The sequence below is a fragment of the Lonchura striata genome, chromosome 3 (genome assembly GCF_046129695.1).
Source record: "Lonchura striata isolate bLonStr1 chromosome 3, bLonStr1.mat, whole genome shotgun sequence".
NCBI classification, from domain to species: Eukaryota; Metazoa; Chordata; class Aves; order Passeriformes; family Estrildidae; genus Lonchura; species Lonchura striata.
The window spans coordinates 81,601,620-81,617,354 of record NC_134605.1 but is presented as its reverse complement, the minus strand read 5'-3'; the positions used below and the strand labels follow the sequence as shown (position 1 = coordinate 81,617,354).

At 38.2% G+C, this 15,735-nt stretch overlaps 1 protein-coding gene across 1 annotated transcript in view; it reads left to right on the top strand.

Annotated features, from left to right (window-relative positions):
* Positions 1 to 6,876, top strand: part of TTK (TTK protein kinase) — a 28,560-nt gene extending 21,684 nt beyond the window's left edge. The window contains exons 16-23 of the mRNA XM_021541595.3: positions 1,444 to 1,601; positions 1,687 to 1,838; positions 3,010 to 3,134; positions 3,450 to 3,530; positions 4,772 to 4,948; positions 5,268 to 5,358; positions 5,591 to 5,688; positions 6,699 to 6,876. Coding sequence (XP_021397270.1) covers positions 1,444 to 1,601; positions 1,687 to 1,838; positions 3,010 to 3,134; positions 3,450 to 3,530; positions 4,772 to 4,948; positions 5,268 to 5,358; positions 5,591 to 5,688; positions 6,699 to 6,788 — 972 coding nt within the window. The 3' untranslated portion in view covers positions 6,789 to 6,876. The remainder of the gene's footprint in view (positions 1 to 1,443; positions 1,602 to 1,686; positions 1,839 to 3,009; positions 3,135 to 3,449; positions 3,531 to 4,771; positions 4,949 to 5,267; positions 5,359 to 5,590; positions 5,689 to 6,698) is intronic.
* The last annotated feature ends 8,859 nt before the right edge of the window (positions 6,877 to 15,735 follow it).

Genomic DNA, 15,735 nt, shown 5'->3' with positions numbered 1-15,735 from the left:
CTAATGTGAGAGGCTGTTGTTTAGAGCAGTATGATTACACTGTTGGGAAATGGGTGACTTGTAAAGTTGATTGAGAGCCTGAAGGAGACAGATCATCTCTTAACTAATTCTGTAACTTGTATGACAAGAAGTTGTCGTTATGTCTGAAGTGGTGAATGAGCTGCTTTTTACATGGAAGTTTGGGGTCATGGGAGCTTGGGAAACAATATTGGCAAAATCTCTTGCATTTGTTATAGGTCCTTACTTTCTTAACAGCATAAGCAGTTTAGTCGGATGTTGTGGGGGACATACATCAAAGGCCTTACAGAAGTCCAGATAGGTGACATCTCTATCTGTTCCCTTGTCCACTGATGTAGTCCCTCCCTCACAGAAGGCTACTGGATTGGTCAGACTTGCATGTGATGAAGCAGTGCTGGCTCTCTCAAATCACCACCCTTTTCTCCATGTGTTTTAGTATAGCCTCTAGGAGGATGTGTCCTAAGGATAGCTAATTTAACTAATTACTTAGAGGTCTTTCCTTTTGTGAATCCATGTTGACTGTGTCTGATGATTGCATTTCAGTAGTACCCAGTAGGATATTCGCTGTAATTTTTCCAGCAATTGAGATTTGGCTAATAGGTTTCCTGGGTCTTTCCTCACATCCTTGTTGTCAATTGGACTAATATTAGCCAGCTTCCAGTCAGCAGGGAACTCTAGAAGAGCTCTCTGTGTTGCCAGTGTGTGGTTGTAGAATGAGGTAGGATGGCAGGGACTTCTGTGCCACTTTATCATTATCTGCTTAAAACAAGGCCAAAATAGAGCATGTTATGCATGGGGTTTTGTGTTTAAAATATAGGCAAGGATGGAGATTTCATAGCCTATCTGGACAAGCAGTTTTCCTGTTGGACTATATGATAGTGAAAAAATCAAAATATCCAATTGTAATTTTCCTTATTGTTAGCTATGTCTGTTGCATCTCATACTTTGATGGTTCAAGAGGAGTCTATCTTACCTTCCCTTTAAATAGCTGAAGGCAGCAATAGGATTTCCTACAGCCTTCTCATCTTCAGACTGAATGAGACTTTGTGCTGTCAACCTCTTCTAATGTGCTATGTGATCTAGCCTCCAAATGATTTTGGTGTGACAAAGTGAATGTGTGAGGGCAAACCAAACCTGTATCTCTGGGAGTGTTATTTTGTAATCTTTATCTTAGGAACATTGCACACTCATGATGTACTACACCTGGTGAAATATAATGTGGCACCAAGATATCTTCTGATAGAGGGTTGCTTCTGTTGTAACTGTGTCTTTCTTGATTTTATCATGCTGATCGTATGGATTTTTGTATTGTTTTTTTCATTTGAAAAGGTAAAATTCTCTGGTATGCTGGCTGAGTTGAGATGAAGGACCGTAGTACATCGGAATTAGGGCTGAATGAAGTTATTAACTGATACTTTTTTGCAGGTATTTCAAGTACTGAATGACAAGAAGCAGCTGTATGCTGTCAAATATGTGAATCTAGAGGAAGCAGATCAACAGACTGTTGAGAGCTATAAGAATGAAATTGCTCATTTGAGTAAACTGCAGCAACATAGTGATAAGATCATCCGCCTTTATAGCTAGTGAGTAAATACTAACTTTATGCAATCAGTATTTCTCTATAAAAAGATACTTCCTTCACTTTTAACATACATGTTTTATTTTTAGTGAAATTACTGATCAACATATCTACATGGTAATGGAGTGTGGAAATATTGATCTCAATAGCTGGCTTAAAAAGAAAAAAAAGATGGATCCATTGGAACGAAAGAGCTATTGGAAAAATATGCTGGAAGCTGTTCACACAATCCATGAACATGGTATTCTTAAATAATTCTAGGTATTTGTATAGGATATATGGCAGATAATATGGATCTGGTTTAATTTTGGAGGTGGTATTTTTTTTTAGTGTTGGTGTAATCTTAATGATCTTCAAAGATGGGTATTTATTGTATTTTTAAAAAGGCAGTGAAGCAAAACGCCAAGATAAATCTTGATCCAGAGATAAACTTAGCCTAACTCAAGAAGGATCTTACAAATATCACTGTTTATGTAATGCTATGTTTTCGTTCAACAGCCGGAAACTATTTTCTGGTTTAGACCACCTCATGTATTCTCAATTCCACTTGTTCTCTCTTAGACTCAAATTTTAGCCACTCAGTCTCTCCAGACATAGCTTTGACATTAATGACAGCTCTGCTTTCTTTACTTTGACAAAGTGTTTCAGCTTTTTCCTAGAGTTCTTCTGGCCTTCCTCTTGCCTTTACCTATATAATTGTGTATGCATCTATATACTATTTGTCTGTATAGTACAAAGGAGAGGACAGACTTGGATCTTTTCCTATATAATAATGAAGTGAAGACTAGTAGCAGAAAGCATCATCCATTTTCAGGACTAGAGCATTCAATAATATAGCAAACAGCAAAACCTACTGAAATTCAGGGTGCATACATACATGTGATGTTTTGAAAAAAGTGTAAAATATCAAGATTGGTTGATTATGTATATAGTAATCAAAATTCATTTTACATTGTGCAAGCAAAGTTTGTGAGAAGTCAGTTGTGTATACTCCTCAGTGAATGGTACCTTTAATCAGACCAAACAATAGAATTATTTTATTTTAACTACCTGCTTAACTAATTAAAGAGAGAACTACAGACATGGACAGGGCACTGAATTGCTCCAGAGCAGCAATCCAGTGTGGCCATGTGCACACAAAGCTGGAGTCTCTGTCCCAAACTGAGACTAACTGTGCAACTCAAATTGCTTGGAGCTGTTCTGGAGTAGCTGCAGGTTTGAATAAGTAGTAATTCTAACTAAACTTGTGCAAGTTAGGAACTGTTTAGGAAGAAATAGAAGCACTTTTGTGAAATCTGCAGAGTCTCAGATAAAGCCAGTCTGCACCTTCTCTCTGTGCAAGGGTTATGGGAATTGAGTAATGCTAACCCTTATGGTGATAATTTGGATTTACTTTAAACTCTCTTTTACAGGCATTATTCACAGTGATCTGAAACCAGCAAACTTTCTGATAGTTGATGGAATGCTAAAACTAATTGACTTTGGTATTGCAAACCAAATGCAGCCAGATGTGACAAGTATCATTAAAGATTCTCAGGTGAAATACTTCTGGAAAATTCATGTCCATATTTCTGTCAAGTGCGATAATACCTGTTGATAATTTTGACTGTAATAACCTCAATTACTACTGAAATTTTATGCTGAATTGTTTTATATGTATATGTGAATATTCATGTATACTGGTTTTTACATGTTTTGAATGAACAGAATAATAATGGCATTCAGCCTTAATAGAAGCAAACTTTTAAGATGCTTTTCAGTGTTTTGGGACAGAAATCTAAGTTGTTATTAAGTTAATTAAATTTAATGCATGCTTTGCTTAGAAGAATTTTTTTTTCATTTTTATGGCTAGGCTGGCACAATGAATTACATGCCACCTGAAGCAATAGAAGATAGGTCTTCCTATGGAGAAAATGGGAAGCCTCGTTCTAAGGTAGTATGATCTTTTTCCTCCTATTCCCTTCATTGTTAAGAAGGAAGTAATTTAGTCATGTATCTTCAAATTTGTTTTTTTCAAAATCTTCCACTGAATCTTGAACATAAAAGAATTTGCTGTGCCATGATGATGGTGTGCAGAGTTAGAAGGTTAAGCTTCATCTTTCTAACTACCTAAAAGCATTTGGCAGATGGTGTTCAGAAAAATGCAAGTGCTCAATTACTGAGTAAAACTGAAAGTAAAACAGAGGCACAGGCTTGGGCATTTTAGGGCCACATGTATGCGTTTACTGTATCCTATTAATTTTTCTCTGCTACAGAGTATTGTGTATCGTAGTAAATTTTATGATATCACCAGGGCAATGGAACGTGAATGATTAGAAGTACTGAAGGGAAAGCATTTTTCACATTGGCAGTCAAACTTCAACTGAGGGTTATGTGGTTTGGTGAAAAAGTATTTGAAATCCATATGCACTTGCATATGAAGATTAACTTATTAACAGTTGAATGGAAGTATTATTGTGTAATGAAATGCAGTCTTGTCTTTCTAAATGGTGAATAAAATATTTTATAAGTGGATTTATTTTTTAAAGTTGATAATTTTTTACCTTTTGTACTTTTCATACTGCATGCAAAGTGCAGATTTGTTCAGCTCATCTAAGCAAAAATCTAACCATTGTGCTGGGAGTCAAGTTTTCTGTATGCATCTTTCTCCCCTTCCCTCCTCTCCCCCACTCTGTGCTTCTCTTAAAGTGCTTCATCTTCAACAGGACAAGTGCAAAGTTGTCCTGTGAGGAACAGTCTGAGTGTCAGGGTTGAAATATGGATCTGAATCCTTTAAACCCAGAATAATTGAATTGTGGCTTTCCACTTTGGAGACATAGTGGTGATCTCTCACTGTTTCCTGGATTTAAATAATTTAGTATGCTTTTACTTGTATTTATTTTTAAATCTGGAATTAGAATCCTGCAGTTTGACTTGTTAAAGACTAACTCTAGTTTTAAGTTAGTTCTTCAAGTAAGTTGATTTTTCAAAAATAGTTAAGAATAGTTTTCTTACAGAATATCAGTGAAGGAAGCCACATCACTGTCTTAGCAGATAATGGCAAGCTGCCTTGGTGATTTTGTATAATAGTAACAAAGATCTCTTATACAATGAAAACTGTACAAATGCATGATAAATTGACTGAAGGGCCATTTCCTTAAGTAGAGAGTAATCTTAATTTTTTTTTTATGTTAGATAAGTCCCAAAAGCGATGTGTGGTCACTGGGCTGCATTTTGTACTGTATGACATATGGAAGGACTCCGTTTCAGCATATAACAAGTCACATCAATAAAATGCATGCTATTGTTGATCCAAGTTATGAAATAGGGTTCCCAGATATTGCTGAGAAGGATCTTCAAGATGTGCTGAAGGTAACTGTTCTTTTTGTTTTAAATAATGGTAATTTCTTTATTTAAAGTATATTTTCTAAAACTAAATGAGTTGTACTTGAGAGACCTTTTCCACAAAGAGATGTTCAGTACTACTTGCAGTATCAACCTTATTCTAAAAGAATGAATCTAGAGCTACTTCATGTAGTTAAAGTTTCTTTTCAGCTCAATACCAGCTAAGTAAGTACTGAAAGCAGTCTGACTTAAGTTCTTTTATTCAACAACCTAAGTAAATACTGTTAATTCCTAGGGCAATTCATAATTTATAGGCAAAATAGTCTTCCTCTCTTTTCATTTGCAGCGCTGCTTAGTAAGAAATCCTAAAGAGAGAATTTCTGTTTCGGAGTTGCTGGTACATCCCTATGTTCAAATTCAAAGTCACTGTCAAACAGGTACATTTATTTTAAAATATTTTTATTAAATAGTATTTGTAACTATGCTTTAAAAGGCACTTTACTCTTAGATTTACTATGAGCTTGTTGGTGTGACTCAAATTTGTTTGGTGCCTACATCTGCTTTATAAAAGGCTTCAATATTTTAATTCTTAAACCTCTTGCAAACTGGTCTGGCAATTTTTACACTGATAATGTATACAATTTCAGCATAACTATAAATTAACTGTAGGTGTCCCAAATGCAAAAGGAACAACAGAGGAAATGAAACGTATCCTTGGCCAGCTTGTTGGCTTGAATTCTCCCAATTCTATTTCTAGAGCTGCAAGGGTAAGTAAATTGTCTTTTCTATTTTGTGTAGTAGTACATGCTCATGCAGACAAAGGTTAGAATGTTCAGTAGTGAAAGCTGAAACAATATATATATGAAATCTCTACATTCTTCTGAATTGGAAGGGTTGAAAATGATGCCAGTAATCTTTAGTTTTAATTTTTCTTTCCTTTCCATCTCCCAGTAGATCTGCTTTGCTTTTAATCTGCCCCTATGCATCAGTCTTCTAATTTAAGAACCCTCAATATGGAGGAATTATCTAAATTGATCTTTTAAGTGTGCACACTCTTGGACTGCAACTGTTCTTCCTTCCTGGAAGTTGCCGAACTGTTAATGCAGTGCTATGTATAAATTAGTTGAAGTATTGCAGCCTCTCTGTTCATTGCCTGAAAGAGAAGCTTGATAAATCTTCAACTGCTCTTTCTACCTGTGTCTTAGAAGTGATGGTGGTAAAATATCAAGACCTTGAGAATGCAAAGCTGCTTTCATGAGCAGGAAAGCAAATTCAATGTATATTAAATCTAAAGGAGTTCATACTTACACTTCTAGTTTGACTTGATCTGTTTTAAATATGAGGGTGAACAAGTAGTTAGTAACAAAATAGGTGATGTGGCTGTTTGTGGGCATCTGAGTATCTCATGTAAAGCTTGCATGCCCTCAGTACACAACTCTCTCCTTCTATGCTGGGGTTTCCATAGAGGAGACAATTAATAGAGTAAATTTGATTTTAGGTCTCTGCAGCTCATTTGTTCTCTCCTGACTTGTGAAGCTCTATTTCTGCTCACACTGCTAAGTCAATGTATGTATTCTCTTCTGGGCATTGCACTGCTTTACAGCTGGTACAACTAAGCTGTCTTAAGTGTGTTTTTATTTTTTATTTGACAGAGCAAGTATGGAATATTTCAGTATGTGATGATTTATTTCAAATGGTAATGTTTGTTATGTAGTTTGAATCCATATGCAGTACAACTGTGTTCACCTGAATGCTCTGTGTGTTTGTTAACTTTCAGACTTTATATGAACAGTGCAACAGTGGTAAAACTCTTGATGTATCAGCATTTGCAAAACCTGGGAGTCAAAAAACGTGGACAACAAAATGATGTACTATTGTTCAGGAGGCGACAGATGCCTGGTCTGTTCAAAAAGTATTTTGTGCTGCTAGCTTTTAAAAGGACACTCAGCATAAAGTTTGCATTTTTATATGTTCTTTGTGTTCTTCTGAAAATGATTGCTGGTCATTAAAAAGAATTTAATGGAATGCTTTTTACTGTGGGCTCTTTTACTCCTTGCATGCTGCTTGGGTTGAGCAATGACAATGGCTATTTGGTGATTATGGTCTGTTACTTACAAAGCACTACAGTGTCTGGAGTACAAAAACTTGTATGAGGATCTTTTAAGATGAAATCTTATGAGAAGTTAATATTAAAAAATTCCCCAAAAATGCCAATTAAGGAACATGAAAAACATGAAATACCTTTTGAAGCATCTCCTAAGGCAGGAACAGAGTGCTATGCTGTTCTGTCCTTTGCTAACACATACCTTGGAAATGATCACTCTGTATAAACCACCAGTTACAATATTGGTAGATGTATGTAAATGTCACCCAGTTTTTGAGCTGTTCCTGTGGATAAGTGTTATGATGGAATCATCAGTACTGTGTTGAACTTATGTGAATAAAACGGCTCTTGTTGTATTAAAAATGCCATTATAAGTGTAGTCTACTTTTCAAATTTCAAAATAATAGAAATTCCTTCAGGATTCGCAATGGTAATAAATTACTAATTTGGATTTTTAAAAACATTAATACTAAGCATTCTCTAAAATGCAGTGAATGTAAGAGACGTGGATTTTACATGGTTGTTATTGGATTGGTCAGGTATTAACTGAATTACATTTCTGGTACAAATGTATGTTCATACCTGCCCTCCTTTGTTTTGGGTTAGCTGTGATTCTTCACATTACACAGGGAGAGTGATCAGAATGGGAACTATTCCTGGTAATGAGGAGGGCTGAAACAGGGATAGAGAATGTGTGCTCCACTGCTGTGTCAGAGCACACACAGGAACAGCACATCTTCCTATGAGCAAACCTGGAATGATAAACTTAGTGTTGGTCTCATTGTCATTATGTGAAATAGGGTGTGGAATCTCAATTGTCATCTGTCAGGATGGGCGTAGTTGTTCCATATTTCTAGTGAAAAACATAGTGGTCTTGTTCTTGCCAATTTTCATAAGGACTTATGTTGGTATTCTCAGTTCAGTCAGAGAGAAAACAAAGGTTTCTAACCAGGCGGAAGCAGTTGAGAAAGAATGTAAATAATTCTTTATCTCTCTTTTTGTTCACATTGTTTATAGGTAAGTTCTGCCACTGTGCATCATTCACTGCACACCAATGGTGTGAGATCTTTTACTTCAGGACCAACAGAATTGGTCTGGATGATACTCTCTATAAAAAGTGATGTATTTGAAATAAATCAGAGATTCTACTCTCAAACCTTCTGATGTGGAGTAATTTCATACCGTCCTGCCTCAACAACGTCAGACAGTGTTGCTACTGCAGTAGTTCAGTGGTATTTCAGGCATAAGGAATACCTATGCTAATTGTACTCCACCTTTGTTTATAGTTATATAGATGTTAAAATTTTCAAAGTTGAAGCCAGTGAAGAAAAAAATTTATTGTTCTGCACATTTCATATTCTAAACAGTTTGAGAGACTGCTGAGGTATGGGAAATGAAACACTTTGGCTTTCTCTGGAAGGGGATGAAAGAAGTATCAGCCTCTTCAGAGAAAAACCTGTGAAGAAAATCTTTACTCTGCAGAAATATCTTTTCAAAAAGTTTCTGAAATACTTGTCTAGATTACAGCTCTTGGAATTTTTTTAAATTATTCTAATGTTACAGTTGCCAACTTTTGCTGTTTTGCTTCTCTAGTTTGTGTTGAATATTGAGAAGCAGTGCTAGATAACTGCACAGAAGTGCTACAATAGCTACAGCTATTTTTCTTTTGTAGTGTATGGCTTATCAAACCTTTCTCTTATTCCACAACTGTTGAAGAACTGAAGAACCCACAGGAAATATAACTGGCATGAGAGGGAGCTTATGAAAGAGCCCTGGGGCTGATGGGAGGCCGTGGGTTATCAGTCATACCTTTTAAATAATTTTTTTCCTTTGCGGATGGACAGTTGGTTTATACTCCTTTCCCATCTCAATGACATGCTGCAGGATGTCTGTCTACCTTGGTAGCTGCCACTTACCAGTCTTCAATCTATTCCAGTTTTTCTTTTCTGCCTTATAAACAACCCTTTTCAGGTTCTGCTGAAGTCTTAAAAGGGTAAGTAAATTACAGAAATGTTGTGTGATTAGCTTTAAAGGACAAAAAAATAACAATCTTACCCATTACCCAACATTTAACTGCTAGAAGCTTTTTCAAGGTGACAAAATGTCCATCCTGCATTACTGTCACCCTCAAGGCTGCATTTCAGGGTATTGTATATAATGGAAGGAGAAGATGGCTGGTAAAGCAGAGAATGTCTCTGTAAAAGTTGTTATTGGATACATGTACAATATAATACTATATCAGCTTATAGAGAGATACCACAGCTATGTGAAATGTACAAAGGTAAATGGGAACACTTCAGTAAGTTCCTTGTAATTCTTGTTGGAAAAAATGGGTTTGGGAACTTACAGCCTTTAAATCTAAAACTGTGGTCCAAAAACTCCGCTCAGCAGCTGGCACTATAAAAGAAACCTAACTGCAGAAGGGTGAGTTCCCTTTTCATTTATGAATGGGTGTAGCATTACTCAATCTCCAGATGTCTCGAAGGTAAGTGGAGGGGCAAGCACTCACCTCTCCTCTGGTGGTGGGAGCTGAGGGAGTGGCGGGAAGCTGGGGAGGTTTAGGTTGAATGTCAGGAAAAGGCTCTTCTCCCAGAGGGTGGTTGGGCACTGGAACAGGCTCCCTAGGGAAGTGGTTATAGCACCCAGCCTGACAGAGTTCAAGTGTTTGGACAGTGCTCTCAGGTACCTGGTGTGACTCTTGGGGTGTTCTCTGTAGGGTCAGGAGTTAGACTTGATGTTCCTTGTAGGTCCCTTCCACCTCAGGATATTTTTTGATTCCATGATTCTGTGACTCTGCCTGAACTCTGCTCTGTGAAGTTATTTGGAATTCAAACACTAAACAGTGTTTGTTTTGAAGGCTTTGCTCATGTAGTCATTCTTATTGTGACAACACCTAGAATCGAGTCCTTGAGAAATACAAGAAAAGGAGGCTGTTTGCTTACATAGACCTCTGCCCTAAGGACACTTGACCAAGGAACAAGAAAAATCTGTTCAGTAATCCATCACCATGATGTTGGAGGAGTTAAACTCCGGCTTCTCATCTAGTCTTGTCAAAGGCACTCTTAAGGTGCTTCTGCTGTACAAGTAGCTGTGCAGGAAGGAAATAGTAAAATCCCTAACAGCAGAGTGCAGAACAGAGTGTGTGAGTCTGAAGGCAAGTTGTCAAACTGTCACTATTTTGGTCCCTCCTATGGATTTCTGTTCTTCGTTTAAGTACCTGATAATGGTTGCATGCTAACTATTTTTAACTAATTCTGTGAGTGGTGATAATAAGTATCAAGTTAAAAATTCAACAGTTGAAGAAACTTCAGTTCTAGCCCAGGTGTAAAATCTAGCTTGCTTCCTGAACTCAGCAAGGATCTCTGGCTTATCCTTGCAGGTGCCAGTTATGACAATTCCTTGCTTGTCTTCCAGTTGTTTACACTCTTATTGCCTTGCTGCTCACACAAAATGGAGTTTTCAGCAGCAACAAATAAAACAAATACCACATTTTATTGTATTTCCTTCTTTAACACTTATTGCTTAGGCACATCCTGTTTCAGCTAAGGGTAAACTGCTAATATGGGAGTATTCCCTTCCTTCTTGAGGTATATATCTCTTCCCAACTTGGTTATCTGTCCCACCTGCCTGGAGCACAAGGCTTGTCAGTCTGTCAGGGAGCTGGTACAGTGTGCCCTTGTTTGCTTACTGCTTCACATAAAGTAATTAAGAGATAAATCTTGTGAGATAAAGGCTATAAAGAATGGAGCAGGCACTGCAGCGTTATTTACTTGTGGGATATAGAGGTACGGACACAGAAGTCTTTATACAGTCTGTCCATACACTTTCATGGGAGTTGCTGAAACCGGAGATAAAAATCTGACTCCTCACCTCAATTCCTTCTCTTGGCAGGTAGAATATTCACAGCTAAACAATGATGCAATTTGAAGATTCTGGCTCTAATCAGATGAATTGCTAAAATCCAGGCAGATTTTGCAATGAAAGATGTGACTAATTTGATGTTGAATAGTAGTACCACTGTTCTGAACCCTGAATAAACACAAGGAATAGGTCAGTTTTGAGTAGTTCTGCACCCTGAGTAAACAGAAGGAATAAGTCAGTTTTAAACAATATCTGTCCATTGGCCTTAACCCTTATATGTTGTAAGGCTCTCTGGCTTGTCTCTGTACCTGCTTCATGTGTATGTTATTTGGTAACTGCAAGCAAGCTTTGAATTCCTCATTGTTACATGCTCTGTCTCTGGCCTTTCCCCTGTTTTATGCCACTGTTAATTGTATTTTTAATTGGCTTTTAAGTAAGTATATTTAAGGAAATATGAATTGGATTTGCACTTGCTTCCTTTGTAGTCTTGAATAGACTAACTCTTAGAGGTCCCAAATGATTCTGTTAAGCCTAGCACTGCCAAGTCACGGATAAAATATTTCTGTGAGTCTTAGCTCTTTACATTCCTTGTCTTGTTTGCTTAGAGTTTGGCAGAGAACTGTTCAGTACCATGGATCTGTACAGTGCTGCTTGTGTTCAGTGACTCATTGGGGCATAAAGCTCTTCTCTGCTATTGCAGTGGCATTGTACTTTGAAATACTCTTATCAGGCACAAAATGAGTGTTTGGATGTTCATGCAGTAGGAGATATAGTTCTGTGCAGCAGAAGGCAGTGAAGTCCCCTCCACAGTGGTGGGGAAATTCTAGGCTCTGCAGCAACTGCTGTGTGGTGGAGGGACTCCTGAGCCATCCAGCAGGAAGCACTCACCAACATTTCAGGAAGGTACCTCAGTAATGAAAAGTTCTGAGTCTTCAGCAGGTCTTGGGTACCTGAGCGAAAGGCAAGTGTCTGCCTAAATCTCTTTCAGTCTGGTCTTTGGACTTAGCAGATTTTGGTCCAGCACTGCAAAGGTAAAGACACTTCCTAACTGCAGTGATGGATGGTGAGCAATGCAAATACGAACAAAGCTTTGATTTTTGGGACAGCAGATGAAGCTTCAAACAAACCCTGGCCTTTGGCTTGCTGTTTGCCATGGGTTAGGGAATGCTCCTTTTGCTGCTCTAGCTTCTCTGGAAAGAAAGCCAAGTCACAGGCATCAATGAGAAATTTGGTAATTTTCATGTCAAGCTGTGCTCTGTAAGATATAAGTCCAAGGAACTACTTGAAATTGATGTGCCAGTAGCAGCTTTTTAGGGCAGTTGACAAAGCTCTCCAGACCCAGGTGGCTTTGACTGCTGGAGTCTAAAGGAATTTGTAAGGGCTGTGTGAGTCCTGTGTGACTTTTAAATTAGCCTTAAAAACGCGGGAAGGTAGCAAATATGATACTCATCTTCATGCATGTTGAAGCTTGTAAATTAGACTACAAAATATGCGTTCCATAGTAAATAAAGCCTATGCTGACAGAACACAAAGGAATTCACATGGGAAAAAAGTATCCTAACATACATACGACACAAGGGGCTGTAGAGTAGCAGCTAGGGATGGTTCTTCTGTATTAGGTGTAGTTCTCTGAAAATGTCTGCCCAAATCTTGTACCAAAGGAACCAGCTAGAATATTAATTATTGGGAAAGGACAAGAGTGCACAAAAATGCTGGTATGCTGCTATGTAAACATATTTGGTTTGAATGTTTTCTGAAGTCCTTGAAAAGGTTTAATAAAGCTAGAGAATATGGAGAGAACCAATGCAGGTCTCCAAGGCAATGGAAATTACTTCCATACAAGACTAAAAGCTGTATGACTCCCTTAGGAAACTTTCACTCTGGCTAGCTGCTGGATAGGAGGAATCAGCATTGCGTAGGGCTAGAAGCTGATGAAATGATCAGTCAGATTGTTAGAAAAAGCTGAAAGGAAGATGCTAGTGTTTAGTATGCAACATGTAAGTTCATCTGAAGTATTGTGGAAGCCAAAGATACTAGTGTATTCAAAAAGAGATTGGATGTATTCAAGGAGGTCAGGATGATCCTTGGCACTCTAAGTGGTAAGATGTAATCTCTGGCTTGAGAATTCCCTATATATATATATATATATATATATATGATTCTGAGTGCCTGGGATATTTTGCCAGAAATGAAATTGCTTACCTTGCCCAAAGGGTTCACAATAAAGTTTAGCAAACCACACTGCCTTGTGCTCTGACCCCTGTGACAATAAATTCCTTAATTGGTTGGGTTTCTTTGGGTCCTGGGTAGTTCATTTCCATCTCCATGCCTGTCAGTGTGGCACCTTTCGCAAGCAGCATTTGAATGTGTTTGTTCCATCAGTGTCAATGGAAGGCATCATGTTTTAGCAGGAACTGTGTACCAACAGCAGCTTGGCCAGAGCTGTGCTGCCTTATCTCTCTTCCCACCTGCCTCCTGAGCCACTGCCTCAAGGAGTCAGGCAGGTTTTGTAGCTTTGCTGTAACTTCCCTACTGAGATCATAGCTGTGCCTCAGAAGGGCACCTGGAAGCTGGGATCGTGGCAGGCTGTTGCCTGGGTGTGAGCTTTGGAGCAAGGCTACAAGAAAGCAAGTAGCTAGAATAGGCAACTACAGCAGTGGTAGAAGCAGAGTTCAGATGTGCTTGTCAGAGGTTTGGTCCCACAGATTCAGTTTTAGGTTCTGTATACATGCTGTGGCTTTCTTGACTCGTAACCATGTCCTGACCTAGTTGGCACTAGGTCCCACTTCACATGCTGCCTGCTGTTAACACCAGCAGCAATTCCTGCCGGCAGCTTAGGTCGGTGCAGGTCGTGATGTTTCAATAACCACTTTGGCACATTGGTGGGTTTTTGTACATGGGTGGGCCCTGCAAAACTTGTTCAGCTAGCCCTTCTTTTGCAGAGTTCCCTGTGTACTCTGTCTTCCCACAGCACCTTGCCTCACACTTTGCTATATGCATGTCCTTACGCCCTGTTTCAAGGCAATAGCTGGAACCTTTCCAGTGGTGGTTTCATGGGGAAGTGCTAGTTCAAGGAGTTCACAGTGTTCCTTTCAAATTATTCTGGGTTTCACTTTAGACAGGGGCCTGGTATTGTTTGGGTAGACTCCTGCCATAATTCTCAACATAAGGCCTCCATGACCTGGAGTTTAGGTTCTTCCAGGATCTGGAATAAGTGCTGAATAATAAGGAGCCCCAGAGCATTTGCTGATCACTTTGTAAATCTTGTCTGTTCCAAACTCTGGCCAAGAATTTTTTTGAGTTCAGGGAGATTATGCTTCATGGAAGATAAATAAAAAATAAACTTTCCTACATATTGGATATCCTGTTTTTGTTTCTGTCTGAAAATCCATGTTTTCAGTAGGGATAGGCAGAAAGACTGGCTGTGTAATGAGTCAGTCCATAAACATTACTAATGCAGGAGTTGTGCATCCAAAGCTACATCCAAGCACATTTCCCATAAAAGTTTATTCATTGTGTCTGATTACAGTAATCAGGAGTCACTACAAGTGAAGGCTTACTCATTATATTTACTGAAATATTGTATCTTTCAATTTTTTAATTTAATAATAACTTGAAGTCTGTATTGACATATGGTATCATAGAGGTTAAATAATGTTCATCTTAAGCACCTCTTAGAACATCATAGTCTAATAATGAACTTCCTTAAGACAGGCCAAGCGTAAAGGAAAAATGAAGATATGAATCCAGGACTACATAAAGCATCTACTTTTAGCTAAAAGAAAACCCTACTGCAGTTCCTGATCTGAATGGATCCAGTTAAAAAAAACCCCAAAACACACAACAAAGAAAAAAGCCCAGCCAGAGAGAGGGAGGTGCTACATCCCCACTGTTCTACCTTGTGAGCTGTTATGAGCCTATCTGGAATGGTGTCTGCTCTCCTTTCTCCCGGACTTCTTTCTTCTTGGCTGAGTCAGTCAGAATTTTCTATAGAGCATTTTCCTGATCCACCTGTCTTTGCTCTTCTGCACATCCTGGTTGGTATATTCAAACAAGATGCATTGAAAATGAAAAAATTTCAGAAGTCTCACTAGGTGACTTTTTAGAGGGAAATATTTATCTTTTCAGGGAATACTTTTCTAAGTACAATCCCTAGGCAGCATTTTTTTCCTTGGCTTAAGCAGTTATGCTTCATAACTAATAAAAAAAGACTAATGCAGAACTCTTCTTCTGCCCCCCTTTTTTTTGCTTCCATGGTTAGCTTACAGCACTCAGTGAAAGGCTGTGGCACCAGGTACTTAACCTGCTCTATGTATGATTGAGGTTACTGTGACTTCTTTCCTTACCACCTAGATCCAAATGACTGATCCTGAATTGAGGGTGATAAGAGTAGAGGTAAGAATAAATTTTATTAGACTATTGGTGGTGTCATAAATTATCTGTGATCCTTAAACTTTAAAGGTGCACCAAGAGCATGTTTTCAGCCTACTGGAACTGGTATTGCTTTTCACTGAACAACTTGGGCTTCTGATTTCTTTATGACCGGCAGGATAACATCAAAGTTACATGATGAACGTGAATGTTAGTACTGTGTGTTGTATCTGTCTTAATGGTTCAATTTTCCCCCATTTCAACCAGTAAAAAGTTGTGCCAGAATATGCATGGGAAGATAAATGCAATGCATCCTGATACGCTGTTGTAAGAAAAGGAACTTCAGTAGGATCTCATTTATCATTAATAGCCAAGCTGTAATTTGTGTAAATTTCTACATGATTGTTACATGTTTTTAAATAAAGACCTATTTTTGAGATCAGGCTAGTTAGTCTTGCATGGATCAGCACGTTTGCCT